Source organism: Panthera pardus, unplaced genomic scaffold, assembly GCF_024362965.1.
Source record: "Panthera pardus isolate Hobbes unplaced genomic scaffold, ASM2436296v1 HiC_scaffold_22, whole genome shotgun sequence".
NCBI classification, from domain to species: domain Eukaryota; kingdom Metazoa; phylum Chordata; class Mammalia; order Carnivora; family Felidae; genus Panthera; species Panthera pardus.
In genome coordinates, this window is record NW_026526788.1 from 2,847,315 (window position 1) to 2,870,975 (window position 23,661).

Genomic DNA, 23,661 nt, shown 5'->3' on the forward strand with positions numbered 1-23,661 from the left:
GGATCGCCCCCACTTTCCTCTCCTGCTCCCACGTGGTGGATACCTAGGGAGACCCTCAGCTGCTTTTTCCTGGGAAGCACCCTTTTGTTGGCTGGGCAGGTGGGGGTGGTTCCTTCCAGAGGGAGTGACCGGTGTGGATCACACTCCCCTAAGAAGCCGCTTCTGCTGAGCGACGGAGAGAGACCCTTGGTAAGGTCTCCCAAGCTTCCCCTGGGAAGCCAGCCTTCTCAGAAGGAGGGATGGGTTTCCTCTTGTCAGGAGCCCCTTGGTCAAGCCTGTGAGATCCACAGGTGGTCGTCTCTGACTGAACGGGAAAACACATCCTCCTGACGGCGACTTCCAGCTGCCAATCAACCTCTGCTGTTTCTGCTACCCGAGGGGCCCCTGGGATCCCTGCTATACAGGGAGCAATCGCTCTTTGTGATGCAGGGGCTCTCAATCCCGGCTGCGTGTTTGAATCACCTGGAGACTTGAAGTGCCCAGCTTCCACCCAGACGGACTGCGTCAGGCTCTCTGGGGGTGGGTCCCAGGCGCTGGCATGTCTGAAAAGTCTGAGAACCACTGCTCTCCTCTACCTGCTTGTTGCCTCTCTTCTGGGGAAGGGCTTGCGAGGGAACAGGTTTGCGATGGGTGCTGTCAGCCTAATCACAGCTCAGGCCGGCTTCTCCTTAGCGGTAAACATGGCCTCAGCAACCACACTGTATTTCCGACTGCCGGGTGGCCCCGGCAATCACAAGATGGTCTGGCTCATTCCTATGAAGTGTACGTGCCATTGTACGTTTCATCTGTCTTGGTGTCTCCCTACAGCCTGTCTTGAGAGCTATGCCAATCATTTTCTCATGATCTTGGCCTACAATTTTGCTGGTAGCATGTGCCAGAGTGCCTGGCACCTGGGAGGTGCTTCCTTGTAAATATTTGTTGAGTGAACTTTCACTGGGCTTCTTAAAGAGCAGGTGGATTCCACCTCCTTTATCGATGCAGTTTTTCATCGACACTGAGGTATCGCCTCATTTCCCCTCCCTTTCTCACTCATGTGGGGTCCTTCCCAACTTGACTTTCTACTGAATTCTTTCTTTCTTCTGTGCTTTGGGGTCATTTCTGGTCTTGGGTCATGCGACGTCTGCCACCGCATTGTGTTTCTATTTATTTAACAACATTTGCGTAACAGTGACTGAGCGATTTAGGAATTCACTACTTTTTTTCCATTTTTATTGCGATAAAGTGTATGTGACACGAAATTTGCCATTTCAACCATTTTTAAGTGTACCGCTCAGAGACGTAAAGTGCATCCACATTGTTGCGTTACCATCACCGCCAGCCATCTTTAGAACTCTTTCCATCTTCCTAAACTGAGACTGTGTCCTTGTTAAGCACGGACTCCCGCCTCCCCATTCTGCCCCCAGCTTCTGGCTCTGAATTTGACTCCCCTCGGAACCTCATTTCACTCAGCAGAATGTCCTCAGGGTTCATCCATGTTGTGTCATGTATCAGGATTTCCTTCCTCTGTAAGGCTGAGTAGTAGTTCGTGGCGTGGATGTGCCACATTTTGCTTGTCTATTCTTCCTTCAGTGGATGGGAAGTAGTTCATATTTAGTCCTCTAGACAATTCTAGGAGGTAGAACTATTTTATAAACTGCATCGCTATGGAGATTGATGTCATCATCATCGTCATCATCTGTCTTTATATTTATACAAAGTCCAGGAGAGGTTAAGGAGCTTGTGCAGACCCCCCAGCAGGCGGGTGCTGAGCCCGGGCACGGTGCTGGCTGCCTGCTGCGAGTCTTGGCTTGGAACTAGCTCGCTGAGCTGCCTAAGTCTGGCCAAGGCTTGTCCATTATTGTCTCTTTAGCCTCCATGTGATTTGAGTGGAGAGCGATGCGCTGATCTTGGCGGAGTTTCTCGCAGAACATGAGGAACGACGATACAGTCGGTATCACCCATTCTCACTCAGTTGGGTGGCAACATCTGACATTCCTTACATCTGACTGTGACTTATAAATATGGCAGTTTCATAGGGTCCAGCTTAATATTCTCCTCATAAAAGTGGAGGCCTTTATTAACCACTTATTGAGCCAGTAGAAACTGTTGGCTTGCTTTGCTGTTATCCTCTGTCCTTCCCCGCCCAGGGGTTACCTGCACGCTGTGCTTTTAGTTCATGTTCACTTTTGGAGTGAATGGGACCTGACCTCCATGGTCTGATATCTGACCTGATTTTTATCTCTGATCTGATTTCTGTCTCTATCACTGCAGCAGTCAGCAATGATTTTCTGTTAAACCCAAAAGGCATTTTCCACTCTTATTCTGCTCTGTATCACCGTGAGGTCTGTAACATTTCATCAATCAAATTCATTCTTAAACTCTCTCTCCCCTAGACTATCACGATTCACCCTTTTCCTGGTCCTCTTGCTACCCAGCTGGCCATTCTTCTCAACCTCTTGAGAACTCCAGTTTCTCTCCCCATTTCCTTAATACTGATGTTCCTCTGTCTTCTGCTCTAGCCTATCCTGTCTTCTCACTTTATATATTCTCCTTCTGGGTGACCTCAAATACCCCTGTGTTTCGGCTACCCTTAACATACTAATTTTCCTCTAATTTATATCCTTAGCCCTGATCCCTCTCCAGAGTTGCAAGCTACCATTTGGCCTTTATTGAACATCTCACTGACCTTTACTAAGTTTGCTGTCTGTTTATTTTATCCTAAAAAGTTTAGTATCTTTTTATCCTTGCCTTTAGGAAATTCATCTTAAAACTATCTATTTATTAGATTCGCTATTCTTCTCCCCCATCAGCCCCTTCTCCGACATCCCCACTCTCAGTTACTGACTCAGTCATCTACCCAGTTACCCAAGGAAGAACTCTGAGACATACTTGGCTCCTCCTTTTTCCTCACTTCCAATTTCATGGTCGACTCCACTGTCTAACCTCACCTCACCACCCACTTTGCTCATTCATGTCAAACTGCCTTGGTTGTGCTTTAGAGTTTCTAGTCTGGATTATTGCCATGGTTTCCTTGCTGGTGTTTCTGACTCCAACATTATTCCCTCTCACTCACTCTCCACAGTGCCACAGATGGGAATATCATGTGACGCCCAGTCGCCCTCAGTGTTTTCAGGATAAAATCTGGGCTGCTTCCTTAGCATGGCATTCAGTGCTTTTCCAATCTAGCTCTTCACCATCAGGAGCCCAGAATATAACTAGCCATCACCAACACCTACAGTCCACACCTACTGAAGTATTAGAAGTTACCTAAATGCTGTGAATGTTTCTGAATTCTATGAGCTTGCACCTGCCCCACCATTATCACCTCTCAAGAGCTCATTGTTCGAGACTCAGCTCAGCTACCATCCTTGTGAAGCCTTGTCCAGAAATCACACCGTCTCCCCTTGAATTACCTTGAATTACTTCACCCCTGTCTTGGGTCTTAAGTAAATAAATCTGTTTCCTTGAGTATCTGTCTACTCTTCAGGCTGTGAGCTCCTTGCGGACAAGACTGTGTTATATTTATCTTTCTACCCCTGGAGGCTAGAACAGTGGCTGACCCCAAATAGGTATTCCGTAAATGTTCACTGAATGAGTGAATGTGATCATATGTGGATGTATCTGTGTAGGGGTTCACAAAGATATATGTGAATATTTATTGAAAGAGAAAGAGAGAGAACTTTCACCCTAATGTGGTTCAGTTGCCCTAGAGAAAATGCTCCTTCAGCCTTTGTTCTGACACCTCCAGTCGGAAGAACTTTTATAGAATCTTAGAGAACCCTGGATTATAGGTCAGGAAACCTGAGTTCTGATCCCGTGTCTTCTGCTAACCTGGCATCATTTCCTAACTTCTTCACACTTCACTTCCTCACCAGAAAACGAGAGGATTGAATTAGATCACTATTTTCCAAACTTCAGTTACGTACGTACTATTGTGGTTTTTCTTTTGCCAAATCCACCTGTCCTATTATTAACACAATTAGAACATAATGACTCAAAATCAACTTCTTAAATTTTTCTAATGCATATTACTAGAATTACATAGTTATTAATAATTTTTGGGAAATTGTCTTTCAGTGGACCAGCTGCCCATCTAGCCCTGTAATCTATATCACCCACAGGGGTGTCTGGACTCAACGGGTTTCCCCTAAACCAGGGACTGTGGATGCAGTTCTCACGGCGGCCACCAGGAGGCCACGGTGCAGGGCTGGAGCTCACACAGCCTTGGAGTCAGGATGGAGCAGGGACAGAAATATTTCTTACAGGCGGGGGGCTTTCTCTGAGTCAAGAAGGAAACGGAATACTTTTTGATGAACTGTACTTTTCCTGTAGAAACGAAATAGTTGCATTGACATGGGAAATTTTCAGTACTGATGAACGGCACAAATAAGTGACGCCTACCCTTTTGGGGATCGAGTATTTCTTTGAGAATCTGATGAGAGCTAGAGGCTCCTTCCATCATCACCAAACCACATATGTACAACCACGCAAACGATTGATTGCCTGCAGTTTCCACAGGCTCACAGATCTTCTGAGGCTTAGCCATTCACTCTGCAGGGGAGGAGGAGTCTTTGCATCTCAGGTTAAGCAAATTTGCTTTAGAATAAGATTGAAGGAAATGTATATAACACCCAGTGCTCAACACAGGTGCCTTCCTTAATACTCATCACCCATTTAGCCCATTCCCCTGCCCACCTCCCCTCCATCAACCCCCAGTTTGTTCTCTATAGTTAAGGGTCTCTAACAGTTTTTTTTTCCCTCTCTTTTTTCCCCTTCCCCTGTGTTCATCTTCTGAAGATGAAAATTGACATTAACATTTCATCTTCACAATGAGGCTTTTAATAGGGGGTTATCCCCTTTTCTATCATGTGACCCTTGAGTTTTTAGACAATGATTTATGAACAGAATGTACCAGGAACAGGCATTGCAAAATTTTTATTCAACTCTTCAGTTAGGTTTCCAAAGCAGCCACTGAATACTGCAGTGCTTTTGTGATATGAGCAAATGGCAAATCCTTTGTCATTTTTCACTAAGATTTGGACACTTGACCCAATGTGTATGTAAATTTATTCCTGTAAATTACTATAATGCCTGAAATATCTAGAACATTTTTCTCGTCCTTAAGTATAATAAAAGAAAAGAACTCTGAATAAACTCTGTAAAATACAAAAAAAAAAAAAATTGAAGGAAATGTAAACACCCAAGTACATCAGTCACTGTATTTCATTTTTTATTTTTACTGTCACTTTGTTGTTAATAATCTGGTCCATTCCACTTTAAAATTTTTCTTTCAGTGTTTATTTATTTAAAAAAAATTTTTTTTAAGGTTTATTCATTTTTGAGAGACAGAGACAAAACGTGAGTGGGGGAGAGGCAGAGAGAGAGAGGGAGACACAGAATCCGAAGCGGGCTCCAGGCTCTGAGCTGCCAGCACAGAGACCGACGCGGGGCTCGAACTCATGAACCGTGAGGTCATGACCTGAGCTGAAGCCGGACTCTCAACGGATTGAGCCACACAATCCATATTGAGCCATACAACGGGCGCCACTGGTCCATTCAGCTTTTTAAAAACCACTGTGGAATTCTCTGGGTCTCGAGTAGAATACCGTGCCGAATCACACTCCATTCGTTCAGGTTCCTTCCACAGCCCAGGCAGCTTCGCCGTCCCTTCGCGGATTAACCTGACTCCACCAGTGGCAGGTACCGGCACTCACGTGGTTGGGAGCCTGCCGTGTTTTTGGTCCCGGTTTGCTCAGTAAAATGACCGGTTCACTGTGGCGTCTCTGTTCAGGGGAGGTACAAACACACCATGGTCTTCCTGTCCTCCGGTCTCTGTCGTGTTCTGCTGGATACATCTTCCCATTGCCCACGATAGCCTGGGCAGGTACCACAGACGTCTGGCTCATTTTCAGTTACTGATGTTCAGCCCCCCAGGTCCAGTTTGAAACTTTAATCTCCCATATCCATTTCGAATCTCTCCCTGTCCATTGTCTGTAACCCTCTCCTTGTTGGTCATCAATGCCTCCCTGGCTAACAGACTGGAACACCCCGTGTGCAGGCGTTGGCACGCTCACTGTCCTGGGGCACCCACACGTGGGTTCTCCAGAGGACACCACAGGCTCCCCCCCCCCCCCCTGCCCAGACCCTGATGTGAATTCAACCTTTCCCAGCCCACCTGGGCAACCACCCCTTTTCACATATTACTCAGCCTCTTTCTGTGGGTCCCCTTGCCCAACGGGCACACTTTTGGGGAGGATAATGTTTGTGACATCTACTCGATTCATGGGAAGTTCACCTATCTTTGCTACACCGAACGGTAGGCATTCAGGCTGTCCCATTGCAGACCTCTCTGCCTTGCCGTGGCTCTCCAATTTCTTCTTCTTTTTAAGTTTATTTGTTTATTTTGAGAGAGACAGAGAGAGTGAGAGGGGGAGGGGCAGAGAGAGAGGGAGAGAGAGGATCCCAAGCAGGCTCCACACTGTCCGCTCAGAGCCCAGCGTGGGGCTCGAACTCACCAGCCATGAGCTCGTGACCTGAGCCAAAACCGAGAGTCGGACGCTTAACTAAGCCACGCAGGCGCCCCTCCAACTTCTTTATCCCTGCTTGAGGGGGTAGTGATACATCAGAAAGTCAGTTGTGTGAGAGCACACATTGCTGCAGACATTTGATGTCCTGTATCTCAATCTCTTGGCCTCCCACCGATTTCCGTTCCAGCTCTGGACAGTTCTCTCCACCTGCGGCTTCCAACAGGTTTGCGTGCCACACGACGTGCTCTGAAGCTTGTGAGGACGGGGAGTGGGTAATGAATGCCCCTGAGGGCAGCTGGCAAGCAGTAGGGTGGGAGTTGGTGGATAGGTGTGCCACCCTCCCCAGCTTCTGGGGCGACAGTTCTGAAGCACATTCCACACGTTTTTCCAGGTGGTTCCTGGTAGGATTGGGCCCCAGTTGTCCCTGTGGTGATCAGCTCAGTAACATACCGTTGGTTGACTTATCCTGCTTCTCGCTTCCTCACTCTTAGTTTCTTGGGAATCACTTCTCCAGAAAATAGCCCAAACTCAGATCCTTGTCTCAGACTTTCTGTTAAGAGAACCCCAACTTAGACAGATGTCCATGTCGGAGAATCAGGTGTTCCTGCTTACAGGGCACCCCCGGTCTTTGTGAGTGGGTCTGGTGGATGTTCTTGTCTTTGTTTGGATTCAGTGGGAGCGTTTCTTCCCTCCTCACCGCCCCCCCCCCCCCCCCCCGTGGGTTTGGAAAGGAGAAGGAGAAGCATGTCTCATGAAAGCTCCATTTCCTACATGGCCAGCGGGTGTGTGTGTTGAGTGGTGGTTGGCTGTGGTAGTATTGCTTGTGCAGTGCCTGGCGTGGGGCACTGTACCCCGCTGTTAGAGCAGTTTAGAATGGAGAGCGTTTGGGCCTGCGTTTTAGCTCTAGCTTCTGATTCTGGAGCAATCAGAAAATTACATTTCAATATCCTGTGACAGCAGCGATCAGAAGGGGACAGAGGGGCATCTATTCCTACTGTATCTGTCCTCTAGTCAAAAGAGTTATTTTTTACTTTCTGTTAAAAAGGGCTTTGGTTGACTATCACACCTGCAACTGATAATTTTCTCATTAACGTCCTGTATTTCTTGGACTGTATGCCTCCTGTGTATTTTCCCCTTGGACCTTCAGCAATATGTACTTTAAAATTGGTCATATTTACAGTCTAAATTGTGTGCGTGTGTGCAAAATGTCCTTTATCAAAGACTGTTTCCCGACGGTTAACTTAAAACACAAGTGGATAAAATACAACCAAGTTTAAAAACAGAGATATACAATGGTTTTCCGATGGGGCTTATCAAGGCGGAGCTCCTCCGGTTAGCCTGTCCAAATATTTCCTGCTCACATACTTCCTTTCAGGTGGGGAACAGGAGAGATGAGTATCGTGTAGTCCGTGATGATTCTGGGCTGAGTCATTTTTCCGCCGACCAGTTCTTCCTCTAGTCCCTTTGAAACGTGTGATTCTTTATTTTCATTTAATTGTCATGTTGGGACCATCCCACCATGGAAATCCATGACAGTGGGCTCCGTAAGATGAGAAAATGACTGTTACAGACACGTTTTACCAGAGGTACAAAATGGGATGGCTACATTACGGTACCACGTAACAATGGCCATCATTATCCAGACACACCAGGGCATGTTTCTGAAGCCTGAATCGGGGCTCAAGGTGAGGCACCAGACTGGCATCAGTATGGCTAATGGAGACCCACCGCCGACCCCTTGTCATCGCCTGGAGATGGGAGGGAAGGAAAAGTGGAGAAGAGTACGTGCGGTGTGCCGCAGAGGACTCCTCAGAGTTTGTTTTCGAATTAGTGGATTCTAAATAAAATCTTCCAAATAAACATCTCCCATGCCATCCTCTTTGCTCCCATTCAACTGAAGTCTGTCCTGGAGCCATTTGTATCGGGCGTAGCTGTCACAAACCCACATAAATATCCTTGTGCCCCCTTGCAGTGTAGTCATTTCTCTGAGTGGGATAGGACTATAGAAGACAATGATGTTTCGTTTCCTATTCTTACTCTTCATTTATTTAAAAACTTTAAAAAAATATTTAGTTTTGAGAGAGAGAGAAAGAGAGAGAGAGAGAGAGAGCGCGCGCACAAGTGGGGGAGGGGCAGAGAGAGAGAGAGAGACACACACACACACACAGAATCTGAAACAGGCTCCAGGCTCCGAGCTGTCAGCACAGAGCCCGACGGTGGGGCTTGAACCCACGAACCGTGAGATCATGACCTGAGCTGAAGTCAGACGCTTAACTGACTGAGCCACCCAGGTACCCCTATTCTGCTTACTTTTTAGATACAAATCAGATTCATATCTATATGTAGTTCTATCTACCATAGATAGATAGAACTACATATATATAAAGGCAGAACTGTAAAGTTATCTGCATTTCTATGGTATTTGTGCTTTCACAGTGGCCTTGATAATTTACAATATTTCATTGGATGAGGAAGCGATGTCTAGATTTTTTATTTTTATTTTTAATTTTTAATGTTTATTTTTGAGAGAGAGAGTACAAGTGAAGGTGGGGGGGCAGAGAGAGAGAGAGGGGGACACAGAATCCGAAGCAGGCTCCAGGCTCTGAGCTGTCAGCACAGATACGGCTGATACGTATCAGCACAGCCTGATACGGGGCTCAAACCCACAAACCGTGAAATCATGACCCCAGCTAAAGTCGGATGCTTAACTGACTGAGCCACCCAGGCGCCCCAGCGATGTCTAGATTTAAACCACACTTCAGTGATTATATGGCTGGCACAAACCACTTCTTTCTCACCATCTTCCCAAAGAGGGAGGGATGGAAACACGGAAGTCACATGACATGAATTTGTTAGAATGGTCATCCATGGGGGACAGCAATGAGCAAAGGTATTCCGAGGGGCTGTAAGAAATAGTCATCTGAACTGAGGTTTTCCCAACTGTAATAATGAGAGCACTGGCCTTGGTAAATGTTGGTTTTTTTCCTTGACTAAAATTCTTTGATTCCAGAAGTGGCACAAAACAGCAATATTTTTAGCACCATGAAGGCACATTTCTGTCTGGGAAAGGGACCTTCTGTGTTATATACACAACTCTGTAAACCATAGCCATTGCCGTGAGCCCTTCTGGCATGGGATGTCCTAACAGGTGCATCGTCTGGCCTCTCTCCTGCCCTATAACATTCTCACTCTACATACTTCTGAAGGCAACCATCAGAGCAAAAGGAGGGTGCAAGAAAGCTCTGGGGCCTCGGGTGCTGGCTAGGGAGGAGGTAGTGATGTGTGTTCATCTCAGACACACACTTAACCACGTGATTCCAGAGGCGTCAACCCCCAGAGGGTTCATTCCTTCCTCAGTATTGTTGAACTACACACTCACAAAAGCCACATGGTGCGTGGGGTCGCTGGGAAGAGAAATGTTCTTACTGCTTTCAGTGGCGTAGGACCTTATTTTCCAAATGGGTTTATCCTTTAACTGGCTAGTGGAAAAGACACAAGGAGAAAGGCCAGGATTTTTCCAGCACTGGGCAGCCCCAGATGGGGGCCTGTTTGAAACCCGGCAGCGGAGGGTAGGGTCTTAGAGACCCCGAGTCCCTGTTGGCACCCAGGGCTGTTCTAACATTCCAACCCTCGTGTTTTTAATTCTTGCCCCTCAGGGACTTGCTCATTTTACGTACTGATTAGTTTATGGCAGCAATGCTAATTTGCACTGACATTAGGGATTACACATTGAGAATTATTAAATATAAAGGGAACAACATGGTAGAAGGAAGAGGGAGCCTGGCTCAGAGGACTGAACATCTGAACAACAGACACCTGTCCCTGGCTTCATTACTGAGCCACAGCGTGTCCTGGGGCCACCACTCAGCCATCTATGGATGGCTTTCTATACTCAGAGTCAAAGAGTGCGAGACAGGGAGATGAGTTTTGGTTAATCACAGGGGCTTTTCTTATGGCTTTAGTAATGAATGTGATTAACAATAATATGGAGAATTCCCAGTTACCCACCTGTAGCGCCTCTGTAGCTAATTTTCAATTCTATGTTGATTTCCTTCAATAACTCCCAGCCCGACCCAGATGGTATCTATTTAGGAAATTCAGGAAACTCTTAATATTTGCATAAGCAGAGCAAATTGGGAAATAAATTAGTGCAAAGAAATGATCCAATGAAATAGAAAGCTGAATATAAACGACTTCTGGATTTCCTAAGGCCACGGACTCATGAGATCATTGAACAAATATTTGCTAAGCCCCTACTCAGTGCAGAGCACAAGATGAGGTGAGTTCTTTCCCCTCCTGAGGCTGTCAGTCTGGAGCACGTGGCTGCGAGACAGGCCAAGACTCTGGAGCCCAGAGGGGGAAGCACGTCCCATTCCCACGGACGTCAGTAGTTGGTGATGGTTTTGTTCCAGAGACTTCCTCTTCTGATACGTGTCAAGATCCTCGGGGACATTTCATCTGTAACCTTCACTGTGTAGGACCGTGTGCCCACTGGACATGCATCCAGAGGTCATTTTCCCGATGCAAACACGACACACGAGGGACGGCAAACAGCAAAGCTCTCTGAGGGCAGAGAGGTTCTGCCTCCTTCTTCCTACCTGGCGTGAGGGTGGGGCCTTGCGCCCAGTAGGTGCACGGCGTTCATTTGTTGAATAAACTGATTAGGACCCTTGTAATCAGCCATATAGGGAAGGCATCATCATCCTCACCACCTTCCTCATTTCAAAAACGAGGAAGATGAGGTTCAGAGAGCTTTAATGAATCCAAGGACTCGCGGCTAGAAAAAGGCAGAACTAGGGCTCAAAGCTCACCTCCCTCCCCGTGCTGAACCCTCCCTTTCATTCTCAGCTGGGCCTGCTGGGGAGCAAGCAAGGGGACTTAATCTGTGGGTGTGGGTGGCATGTGATTAGAAGCCAGGAGGAAACAGAAGTTTATAATCTTGCCGAGAGCCTAAAAGGCATCAGGTTGTCCAGGAAAGGACTGGGAAGGGGGGGGATCAGCCGGATGCACCCCTGACCCCTGGACTCCGCTGTTTGTTCTCATTGTGACCGAGAGCAAGTCACTGAATGCCCCTGACACCTGCTTCCTCAGTGGCAAAACTCTAATAATAATACTTCCTCTTAGGTCTGTAAGGAGAAGTGAGTGTGACAAAAATGATAGTGTCTGGTGCACAGAAAATTCTCAACTCATACTAGTTTGTTTTATTATGATCAGCCTAAGCATTTTTATTACAACGACTCCTGTAATTTGCCTTCAAGCACATGAATCAGAGAGTAACAGGTCTTAAAATAAATTTCTAAATTGCGTGGTCTGTTACAATAAGCAGTTTTCGAGATTATTCAGAGAATGTGAATCTGTGTCAGGCCCAGGAATACGAGGAGGGTTCCCTTTTCTGTAGCTTCTGTTTCACAACTTAGAAAAGCTGAGGTGACTTATTTTCTACCATTGTTTCCAGAAATATCAGGGCTGCAGTGCTTGGTTGGCTCCCTCATTTGTAAATGCCACGTTAAGATTGAGGAAGTGGGAGACTCACTTCCACCTTTCAACTCCTAGAGTAATAGGTTGAGACCTGGGTTGAGCATTTGTCCGTTGCCTTATATTTTCCTTTCGGTGTGTGTCTCCCCTGCTCTGGGCAGGAACCAAGTCTTCTTTACTGCTGGGTCCCTAGCACCCAGCACAGTCCATGGCACATAGTGGGTGAGCTTGATGGCGTTTGCTTTTTCAGAATGTTTGAACGAAATGGGGTAAGAGTGAAAGGAGATGAACAAAGAACAAACACATGTTAGGATCAGTTACTCATTTTCTCCTACCTCCCTGCCTTCCTTTTGTCCTTCCTTCCTCCCTCCCTCCCTCCCTCCTTCCTTCCTTCCTTCCTCCCCCCTTCCTTCCTTCCTTCCTTTCTTTCTTCCTTCCTCTTCCTTCCTTCCTTCCTCCCTCCCCCCTTCCTCTTCCTTCCTTCCTTCCTTCCTCCCCCCTTCCTTCCTTTCTTCCTTCCTCTTCCTTCCTTCCTTCCTTCCTTCCTTCCTTCCTTCCTTCCTTCCTCCCCCCTTCCTTCCTTTCTTCCTTCCTCTTCCTTCCTTCCTTCCTTCCTTCCTTCCTTCCTTCCTTCCTTCCTCCCTCCCCCCCTTCCTCTTCCTTCCTTCCTCCCTTCCTTTCTTCCTTCCTTCCTCCCCCCTTCCTCTTCCTTCCTTCCTTCCTTCCTTCCTTCCTTCCTTCCTTCCTCCCTCCCCCTCTTCCTCTTCCTTCCTTCCTTCCTTCCTTCCTTCCTTCCTTCCTTCCTTCCTTCCTTCCTCCCTCCCCCCATTCCTCTTCCTTCCTTCCTTCCTTCCTTCCTCCCTTCCTTTCTTCCTTCCTTCCTCCCCCCTTCCTCTTCCTTCCTTCCTTCCTCCCTGCCCCCCTTCCTCTTCCTTCCTTCCTTCCTTCCTCCCTCCCCCCATTCCTCTTCCTTCCTTCCTTCCTTCCTCCCTTCCTTTCTTCCTTCCTTCCTCCCCCTTTCCTCTTCCTTCCTTCCTTCCTCCCTCCCCCCTTCCTCTTCCTTCCTTCCTTCCTTCCTTCCTTCCTTCCTTCCTTCCTTCCTTCCTTCCTTTTTGAATATAGCTGACACACACTGTTACATTAGTTCAGGTATACAACTTAGTGATTTGACAAGTTTATACTGTATGCTGTGTTCACCACAAGTGTAGCTACCATGTGTCTTGTTCCATGGCTGTGACAATATCATTGACTCTGTTCCTTAGGCTGTGCCTTTTATTCCGGTGACTTACTCATTCCAGAACTGGAAGCCTGTATCTCCTTATCACCCATTCCACCCAACCCCCTCCTCCCAACGTTCTGGCAACCATCGGTTTGTTCTCTGTATTCATAGGTCGTATTCTGGTTTTTGTCTATTCATTGAATATTTACCCAGAGAAGATGAAAATACTAATTTAAAAAGATACATGCATCCCTCTGTTTATTGCAGCATTATTTACAGTGGCTAAGACATGAAAGCAACCTCAGAGTCCGTCAGGAGACAAATGGATAAGGAAAACGTGGCACATGTGCATGTGCATATACATGGTGGAATATTATACAGCCATAAAAAAGAACGACACTGTGCCATTTGGGACAATGGATGGACCTAGAGGGTATTATGCTAAGTGAAATAAGGGAAATAAACTAGACTAAGAAAGACAAATACCATGTAATTCCACTCATAAATGGAATCTAAAAACAATGAGTTGTTTTCTTTCCGAGAAACGTGGAGGGACTGAGACCCTGTGTGCATGCACAGATGAGAACATGCAGCTTTGTGCTCCTGCTTGCTGAATCCTGAAGTTGGTATGCATGTGCAGGCTAGGTACAGCTCTCTGGAAGGAGATCCCGAGGGAGGGGACAGGTGTACTTTATGCCTTCGACTGTCTGAAGGTATCGATACCTGCTTTCCCACAGGGGATGACACCCTTGATCATTAATGTATGAAATGTGATTGATTTCAAACACAGACATGTCTGTTTTGTCCAAGGGCTACAACAGACAGGTTGGCTATGTTAAAATATTTAAGTAAACAGTGTAGCTACTTAGTGTATGTGGTAGAAAACATTTCCGTTATGGTGTTAAAAATAACATACGCTTACTAGAGAAAACTTAGAAAATCAAAGATTGGCCAAAAGAAGAAATTGCACCACTCAGAGGTGAGAGCTGATAACATTTTGGTGGGTATTTTCCTTATCTTTTATATACATGAGTTTTTTTTTTCCTTACAATAGTTGTTTTATAGTATACATATTACCATAATAGCTGCTTTGAAAAAAGTGATCATTTTCCATGGGGTTACATCTTCTTTGGTGACCTAATTTTAGTGGCTGCGCAGAGTGACTGCCGTTGTTGACTGCTCTGGTCCTCGTTTGGGGTACAATTGTGTGTGTTCAGTTTTGGGCTATTAAAAAATGTATTTTTTTTAAAACGTTTATTTATTTTTGAGACAGAGAAAGACAGAGCATGAATGGGGGAGGGGCAGAGAGAGAGGGAGACACAGAATCGGAAGCAGGCTCCAGGCTCTGAGCCATCAACCCAGAGCCCGACGCGGGGCTCGAACTCACGGACTGCGAGATCGTGACCTGAGCTGAAGTCGGACGCCTAACCGACTGAGCCACCCAGGCGCCCCTAAAAAATGTATTTTTGCAGCCAGTCTTTGTGCACATCTGTGATCATTTACATATGATGAATTCTTAGGAGTGGGAATATAGGATCCAAGTTATATTTTATGCTAAATTCTTATTCCCTTCCCTCACCAAACAATCATGGTTCCTGGAAACCTTTGCCAGTTAGGTGAAAAATGATATTTTATTTTGTGTGAATTTGCACTGAAAAGTATTTTTGATGGTAAACATTTTCCTTGACTCTTTGTAATTCCTTTGTTTGAATTTCTGATCGACGTGTTCGTCTTTATTCTTCTTGGTTTGATAGAACTCTTGAAATTAGCAATATTTTTCCCTTTTTTGATTCCTGACTGGCAATATTTTCCCCAGCTTGTTGTTTGCCTTTTAATTGTAGTTGGTGGTGTTTTCCTAGACCGTAGCCTCCTTGAATGGTTGACATGGGTTTTCACTTAGGGTATATATATTTTTTTCTGTCCACTGCATTGAGCCAGAAATTGAATACTTTAAGGACGAATTTGTCATCCTTTAAGGACAAATGCCTGCAAGACCCTTACAAAGGCAACTCACCAGCATGAGCTCAAGCCTATGCTGCATTTCCCCCAGCTTTGACCAAATGTGTCAACTCCTGCAGGAAAAAGACACAGAGCCAGATTTTAAGTGGGTTTTGACAGTCTTTTAGCAAACCTTTTCTGAGAAGCTCTGACCCAGGCATCTGCAAGCCAGTCATACCTCTTCTTAATCTCCACAGCCTGGAATTTGGCTCTGGACGATCAAGTCAGTGCTGTCCAATAAAACATAATGCAAACCACAGGCACGATTTCAGATTATCCAGTAGCCGCACTAAATAGAAGAAGAAACAGGTGAAATTAATTTTACAAAATATTTAATGCAACACAATACATTGAAAATATTAGCATTCCAACCTGTAACGCACAAAAAATATTGAGATATTTTTGCCCTCTTTAAGTCTTTAAAATCTGGCGTGGGGGTGCCTGTCTGGTTCAGTCGGTAGAGCCTGCAACTCTTGATTTTGTCAAGGTCTTGAGTTTGAGCCCCATGTTGGACATGGAGCCTAATTAAAAAACAAAAATATCTGGGGGCGTATTTTACAATTTCAGCACATAGCACACGGGACTAGGGGCCATGGTACTGGACGATGCAGGTGTAAAACAGTCTGGCTATGGGTGAAAAAGCAAAAGCCCCAACAGATTGTAATTAAAACAGAAACTTACATTAGGGACCTCATCCCTATGACCTGCCTAAGTGTGAGAACAGCTGGTGGCCACTTGGTGAAATTTCTCTCTCTCTCTCTTTTTTAAGTTTTAGAATGAGAGAAAGAGAGAGCATGAGCAGGGGAGGTGGGGTGGGGAGAGAGAGAGCGAGAGAGAGAGAGAGAGAATCCTAAGCAGGCTACACCCTGAGTGCAGAGCCCGACGCAGGGCTCGATCCCACGACCCTGGGATCATGACCTGAGCTGAAATCAAGAGTTGGACGCTCAACTGACTGAGCCACCCGGGTGCCCCTGAAATTTCTTTCTCTCAACATTTTGTAGATCTGGGGATTTCAGCTTCTCTACCTCTGTACCAATATGCATGTTTTACTTTAAGGGCCAGCAGTGACGGCGCCCAAGCCCTGCTCAGAATGGAGCCAAAGCGGTTCGAACCCACTGCCCAGGACGCCCTGCATGTGTCCATCACCAGACGAGACTGGCTTCTTCAAGAAAAGCAGCAGCTGCAGGTAAGCAGGTGAAGAAGAATCTTCAGGAAATGGGCCAGCATTTTTCTTACCCATTTAAGCCACATGGGGCAGGGCGGATCTTTGCTTTGCTTGAATGTAGCAATTAGAGCTTTGGCCGTCCACCCGTGAAGTACAAAAGGGAGAGATGGGTGGAGATGGCTGGAGGGCTTGTAGGAATCTCATTACCTACTAGGGGTTTGAAAGCTCAGTGGTGTTTGTGCCTGTTTTCGATATTCCTCATTACCTTTTGAATACGCTTTCCTTGTCTGCCAGGCCAATTTGTCACCTCTTATCATTTTGACCTTTACGAGGTTCTTTTGAAAAGCAGGAAGAAATCCGTGCTATGAAAATCCTTTATGGAAAATCATATCTAGTTAGGACTGTAAGGAGCAACTGTTAGAGGGCAGAGTTGTAAGTAGGGACTGGGCAGGCTGGCATGTCTGGGAAAAGCTGGCGGGCATTGCATGTCCAGGTTGGACCAGAGCAGTTGGCCAGGGGCTAGAAGTCTTGGAGCAGCACTGACTTAAAGGCAAGAGGCAATCAGGAGGTTGAAAGCTCCTCTACCCCCACCTTAAAGCTGGGTCCACACCTGCTGGAACCTGGAGGCTTTGAGGCAGGAATGGGGAATAAGAAGGAAGCATCCATTGAAGGTATCTGGACTTCCAGAAAGAGCATGGGTCTTTAATACCCGAGAGTTAATCTTGGTTTAGGCTCTAAATAACAGAATGAATTTAGATCAGTTTATGGGGCTTGGGCAAGTTACTGGACCGCCCTCCTCTCATCCCCACTCCCTCATGCAGGGTATTCTTGTTATCTGAGTTTGCCCACCCAGATCCCCAAAATAGCAAGGTGGCAAAGGGAAGCAAAAGTCATCACAATTTGAAAATATTCTCCAATAAACTGAATGCTTATATATTCAATGAGCATTACCACAAAATTTCAGGTGAAAATGTGAAATCTTGTTTTTGTTTTGAAGAATATGTATCAGTTAACGGTCTACATAATTCCTGCTGATGTCAGAGTGCACAGAAAATAATTTTAGCTCAGGATACTTAGTGTTTGAAGGGAATGTTCTTGGCAGAACTCTGGGGGAGAGGTGGATATTCATTCAGCAGGTATTTGAATGCCTCCTCTGTGCCAGATACTGTTTGAAATGCTTAAGATTGAATGCTTAGGATGAAGTTGATGTTCTAGTGGGGGGGGGGGGCGTGGGGAGATACATAAGAAATGGCAAACATAATAAATACCTAAATTATCTACTTACCCTGTTGTAGGGTGGTAAGAGCTATCATGCGTAGGCTAAGGTCAACTCATTGAACAGTGAGAGTAAAGCAGAGGGAACAGCCACGTGAAGCCTGCAGTGTGGATGTGCCTCCTGTATGCAAAGGGCAGCCAGGAGGCCAGGCTAGGATAGAATGGTGGAGGAGAAGGTCAGGGAGAAAAGGGATCTTGCAGGGCCTTGCACACCTTTGTAATCACTTGAGCTTCTCTCTGACTGGAATGTGGAGCCATTAGAGGGTTCTAAGCAGTGAAGTGACATAATCTGATCCCATTTTAAAGAATCACTTTGACTTCTGTGTTAAGAATAGGGTGTGGGCCGTTTGCACTGCTGGTGGGAATGCAAACTGGTGAAGCCATTCTGGAAAACAGTATGGGGGTCCCTCAAAAAATTAAAGATAGAACTACCCTACAACCCAGCAACTGCTCTACTAGGTACTTACCCAAGGGATACAGGTGTGCTGTTTCTAAGGGGCACATGCACCCCAATGGTTATAGCAGCACCATCAACAGTAACCCAAGTATGGAAAGAGCCTATGTGTCAATCGATGGATGAATGGATAAAGAAGATGTGGGGTGTGTGTGTGTGTATGTGTACACACACACAATGGAGTATTACTCGGCAGTCAAAAAAAATGAAGTCTTGCCATTTTCAACAGCATGGATGGAACTGGAGTGTATTAGGCTAAGTGAAATTAGTCAAAGACAAATATCATATGACTTCACTCATGGAATTTAAGATACAAACCAGATGAAGATAGGGGAAGGGAGGGAAAAATAATACAAAAACAGGGAGGGGGCGAAACATAAGAGACTCCTAAATGCAGAGAACTGAGGGTTGCTGGAGGGGTTTTGGATACGGAGATGGGCCAAATGGGTGATGGGCATTAAGGAGGACACTTGCTGGGGTGAGCACTGGGTGTTATACGTAGGGGATGAATCACCGGATTCTACTCCTGAAATCATTATTGCACTATATGCTAACTAACTTGGATGCAAATTTTAAAAAGTAAATTAAAAAACAAAGAATAGGGCATAGGGCCACTGTGAAAAAGCACAGTGAGTCTTCAGAGCATTAAAAACAGAATTACTGTGGCACCTGGATGGCTCAGTCTTTTGAGTGTTTGACTCTTGATATCTGCTCAGGTCGTGATGCTGTGGTCAGGGGATCGAGCCCCACATAGGACTCCACACTGAGCCTGGAGCCTGCTTGGGATCCTCTCCGCCCCCCCCACCCCCCCTTTGTGTGCCTCTTCTCTGCTGGTGCTCTTTCTCAAAATAAACAAATAAACATCAAAAAAAAAAAAATAGAATTACCACACAATGAAGCAATTCTACTTCTTGGTAGATGCCCAAAGGAATTGAAATCAGGGCCTCAAAGAGATGTCCATAGCAGCGTTATTCACGATAGCCAAAAGGTGTCCCTCTGTAGGTGAGTGGATAAATCAAATGTGGTACATCCACACAATGGACTATTGTACAGACTTAAGAAGGAAGGCAATTCTGACACATGGTGCAACTTGGATGAACCTTGAGGACATGATGCTAAGTGAAATAAGCAAAAGGACAAATACTCTGATTCTACTTCTATGAGGTTTCTAGAGATTGATTCATAGACACAGAAAGTAGAAGGGTGGTTGCCAAGGGTTGGGGGAAGGCAGGGTAATGGGGAGCTGGAGTTTAATGGGGACAGAGTTCTGGTTTATAAGATGAAACGAGTTCTTGGACAGACAGCGGCAGTCGTCGCAGAGCAGTGTGAATGTACTCAGTACCACGGAACTGGCATTAAAAGTGGTTAAGATGGGGAGCCTGGAATTTTGGCTCAGGTCATGATCTCACGGTTTTGTGGGTTCGAGCCCTGCATTGGGCTCCATGTGGACAGTGCAGAGCCTGCTTGAGATTCTCTTTCTCCCTCTCTCTCTGCCCCTCCCCTACTCACCCTGTCTCTCCCCCACTCTCCCCCTCAAAATAAATAAATAAACTTCAAAAAAAATCTTAACGAGATGATTAAGGTGGTGAATTTTATGTTACATGTATTTACCACAGTTTAAAAAGAAGAAAGAAAGAAAGGAACAGGGTTTGGGCAGAGGCGGAGTTGGGGAGTTTAACTGGGAAACAATGGCAATAATACTGTAGTGTGGGACCAATGGAGACACACATTGTCTTCTTCTTCGCGTGTCTTAGGGGTGGATCTTCAGCTCCGCCTCAGAGTCTATCCCCCACCCGCTACTGGAAGTGGGGTCAGGAGGTTGCAGTTGTAGGTGATCTGTAGCTTGGGTTTAAGACAATGTGGATAAGAGCTGGGGAGGCGCCCAGGATTAGCGCTCTGCTCTTATCAGCCAGAAACCCATGCACACATCATGGGAGGGTGGTGACGGAAAGAGCCTCACTTTAAATTCAGAACACCGTGCGCTGTGAGATGATTATGTGCCCTAACACTGTGGACACAATGTGTGTTCAGCTGCCTGCTGCTTGTTTTCTTCTTTGACCTCAAGAGTGGATGATACTCTATAGATTCTTTGGATTTTGGTTTGCTATATTAGTGGAAATTAAATTTACTTAATATTTTTTATGAACCTTAGACTGCATCAAACTATCTGCAGCATCCCTTTGCTCTTTCAATCTTGTAGACTTAGGAAATTGTGATTTAAAAAAAAAATTTTTTTTTTAACATTTATTCATTTTTGAGAAACAGAGAGAGACAGAGCGTGAGTGGGGGAGGGACAGAGAGAGAGGGAGACACAGAATCCAAAGCAGGCTTCAGGCTCTGAGCTGTCAGCACAGAGCCCAACGCGGGGCTTGAACTCACGGACCGCGAGATCACGACCTGAGCTGAAGTCGGAAGCTCAACTGACTGGGCCACCCTGGCGCCCCAGGAAATTGTGATTTTTAATCTTTCTCTACACACTAACTTTTCATGGTTGGGGACAGACCGACCAAGGACTGTCTGCTTTTCTTTTTCGGTCTGTGACCTGTGTTACCTGTTAGCTCGTACCTCAAGCACATGACATTTGCTGCTCTGTGTTGTAGCTCTTCTGCCCGAAAGGAAGTAAGTCATTTATGTATCTGCTTGGTTCTTCCAAGTCAAATTCCTGGCTCACCCCCCATAGTTATTTAGTACTTGGGAGAGAATGTTTTTCCTTATGCCAACTAATCAGAAATACAAAGCTGGCGTGATTTTTCCGCTTCAGCAAACCTCCAAAAATCTGCCCGGCTCAGAAGGGGAGCTTCATGGCTCTCATGCATATGGCTGAATTTCATTTGACGGACTCATTACCAGCAGAGCGGTTTGCCACGAGCAGGGTTAACTTATAAAATCTGGTTTCTCCGCTTTCTACAGAAAGAAATCGAAGCTCTCCAAGCAAGAATGTCTGTGCTGGAAGCAAAAGATGAGCAACTGAGAAGGGAAATAGAAGAACAAGAGCGGCTGCTCCCGTGGCAGGGCTGCGACCTGGCCGCCCTGGTGGGCAGGCTGTCCCTGGGCGAGCTGCAGGAGGTCAGCAAGGCCTTGCACGACACCCTGGCCTTAGCCAACCAGATTCCCCTCCATGCAGAACCACCTGACGCCGTAAGGAGGTATTGATTTCCTAACTGACTTTGGATCACTCGCCTCCTTGACCTGTTTATGGGATTGATGTTGCCTGCTGTCCCTCATACACAAGAATTTTCTGAGCAGGGCTGTAGTTTTTCAGCAGAAGCACTATCATGATTTTGAACAGGAGAATTCTTCATTGTGTGGGGCAGACCTGAGTATTTCGAGGTATTTTACAACCTGGCCAACAACCCAACCTACTAAATGCCCATGTTCCTTCCCATTCTACTGTGTACTAAGTTATCCCCAGGGGCATCTTCTCTCCCTTTGAGGTCTGTTGGAGATTCTGATGCCAGTCTTGGCTGAGGACAATCATCTGAAGAGAGGTGAACTATACTCTCCCTGAGGGCGGGGGGTGAGCCGTCAAGAGGGGGAAGCTCAGTCAATGACAGTGTTTCCGTCAGGAAGAATGCATGGTTGTTAATAATAGCTAGCATTTATTGAGCGCTTACTCTTTGCCAGGCATCGTGCTAAGCTTTATGAGTTGCTTCTATTATCATATTTACTTTATAGATGAGGAAAACAAAGTTCAAGGTTAGCAATTTGCCGGAAGTCGCAATGAGAGGCAAAATTGATACTTAAGCTGCTGTCTGTTCCTTCTCAGCCGAGTTTCCTATCTGTTTCCTGTGGAGTGAGAATCTTGCCTGGAGTCTGTATTGTGCAGTGCCCACAAGAGGCACTTCACTGTCTTATACTTCAATGTCATGTTCCTATTTTGGTGAAAGACAGAACTCGCACATCCGTGTGCTTTAGATAAAAAGCCGAGGAGTGCCCGGATGAGTATGCAGCTGGGTAGTGAGGTCTGCAAGTGCTGTGGGTGTCGAGCAAGGGGGGCGATTCGTGTTCTGCTTCGTTGGTTCGCCAAAGACAGTGCTTCATAAAACTAACCGCCTGTCGTGGCTGAGAACATGGACTCCGCCATCTGATTATCCTCACTCAGCCACGTGGCAGCTAGAATCCTTTGTTATTTGGGGGAGGGGATGATAATAATAACACCTACGTTACAGGGCTGTTATGTGGACCAGCTGCTAACGCATATAAAGCTTTTATAGCAGTTTACTATGGTTACCACTTGTCGGTTTTTTTTCCTAAATATTTTAAACATTTTTCATTTTTTTTATATATAGAGAGAAAGTGCAACTGGGGAGGGGGGCAGAGGGAGAGAGAGAGAGAGAGAGAGAGAGGGAGAGAGAGAGAGAGAGAGAGAGAGAGAGAATCTTAAGCAGGCTCCAGGCTCAGCACAGAGCCTGGCACGGGGCTTGATCCCACGACCCTGGGATCATGACCTGAGCTGAAATCAAGAGTCAGACACTCAACTGGCTGAGCCACCCAGGCATTTGTCATTTTTTAAAACTTATTTTTTAAATATTTATTTAATTTTGAGAGAGAAGGAGAGAGAGCATGAGCGGGGGAGGGGCAGAGAGAGAGGGGAAACAGAGGATTCCAAGCACACTCTGTGCTGACAGCAGTGAGCCCGATGTGGGGCTTGAACTCATGAACTGTGAGATCATGACCTGAGCCAAAGTCGGAAGCTCAACTGACTGGGCCACCCAGGTGCCCCTCCACTTGTCATTTTTATTATGGGATTTCAGGCTCCTGAAGGCCTTCAAACTGCCTGTCCCAATGTGTCTTAGACTATTCAGTGAATAACGGTCCCCTCTTATACACATATCACATCCTATCCAGCCAAGAAAAGCCAGCTCCGGATGCTGTTCTAGGGAGGTGCTCAGGACCCCTTCCAGCCCTAATACTTCCCTTCAGAAAGCTAACTCATGCCCACGGAGAAGGAGAAGAGATTTGGATTGTTGCCAAATTTCAACTAAAGGAAACTGACCACTGACTATGCCACATGCTGTCCCTCTGCACCTTCATATGTATCCTTATACTATTGCCTCAGCCTGTAAGGATCTTTCCCACTCCTGCTTCCTGTGGAAGTCATTCTACATCTTTATGTGTCCACACACACACACACACACACACACACACACACACGTACATACACATACGTAGGTGCAAGTCTATATAATATGTATAGTATGTACTTTGTATGTCACATATCATCCATATGCCCATAGTAACACGTGCATTGTATTATACATTATATGCATGTATCATGTGTAATGCATAAGATGAAATATCCATGCGAATTTATTATTCTCTTTACACATGCATATATTTACATGTGAGACTTAAAATGATCCCTTTTTGGTCCTGCCATCCAGATGTGTCCTACTTATTTCTCCTTTTGCTTTTAACAGCACAGAGGTTTCTTATATGCCTCTCCTCTCTCCCACAAGCTGATGACTCTTTGCGGGACGGAGCTGGGGCGTGCTTAACTTAGAATCTGCTGCAGTGTGGCACAAAGCCTCTGTGTTTTGAGCTGAATTCATGGGCAGCACCCTTGCGG

General features: G+C 46.0%; 1 protein-coding gene and 1 long non-coding RNA gene across 8 annotated transcripts in view; one reads left to right on the forward strand and one right to left on the reverse strand.

Moving 5' to 3' along the window:
* Window positions 1-23,661, forward strand: part of DISC1 (DISC1 scaffold protein) — a 356,419-nt gene that overhangs the window by 95,962 nt on the left and 236,796 nt on the right. For 6 of the 7 annotated variants that reach the window (XM_019419011.2, XM_019419015.2, XM_019419010.2 and 3 more), the window contains 2 exons: window positions 16,255-16,384; window positions 21,003-21,238. In XM_019419011.2, coding sequence (XP_019274556.2) covers window positions 16,255-16,384; window positions 21,003-21,238 — 366 coding nt within the window. Of the gene's footprint in view, window positions 1-3,061; window positions 3,448-16,254; window positions 16,385-21,002; window positions 21,239-23,661 lie in introns of those variants that run through there. The other variant, XM_019419013.2, reaches the window with a different exon arrangement.
* LOC109248923 (uncharacterized) lies at window positions 11,685-15,543 on the reverse strand. Its single transcript, XR_002072345.2, has 3 exons — window positions 15,377-15,543; window positions 15,215-15,272; window positions 11,685-12,222 (listed from the first exon to the last, which is right to left on the reverse strand). It is a non-coding gene; the product is annotated as an uncharacterized LOC109248923 (long non-coding RNA).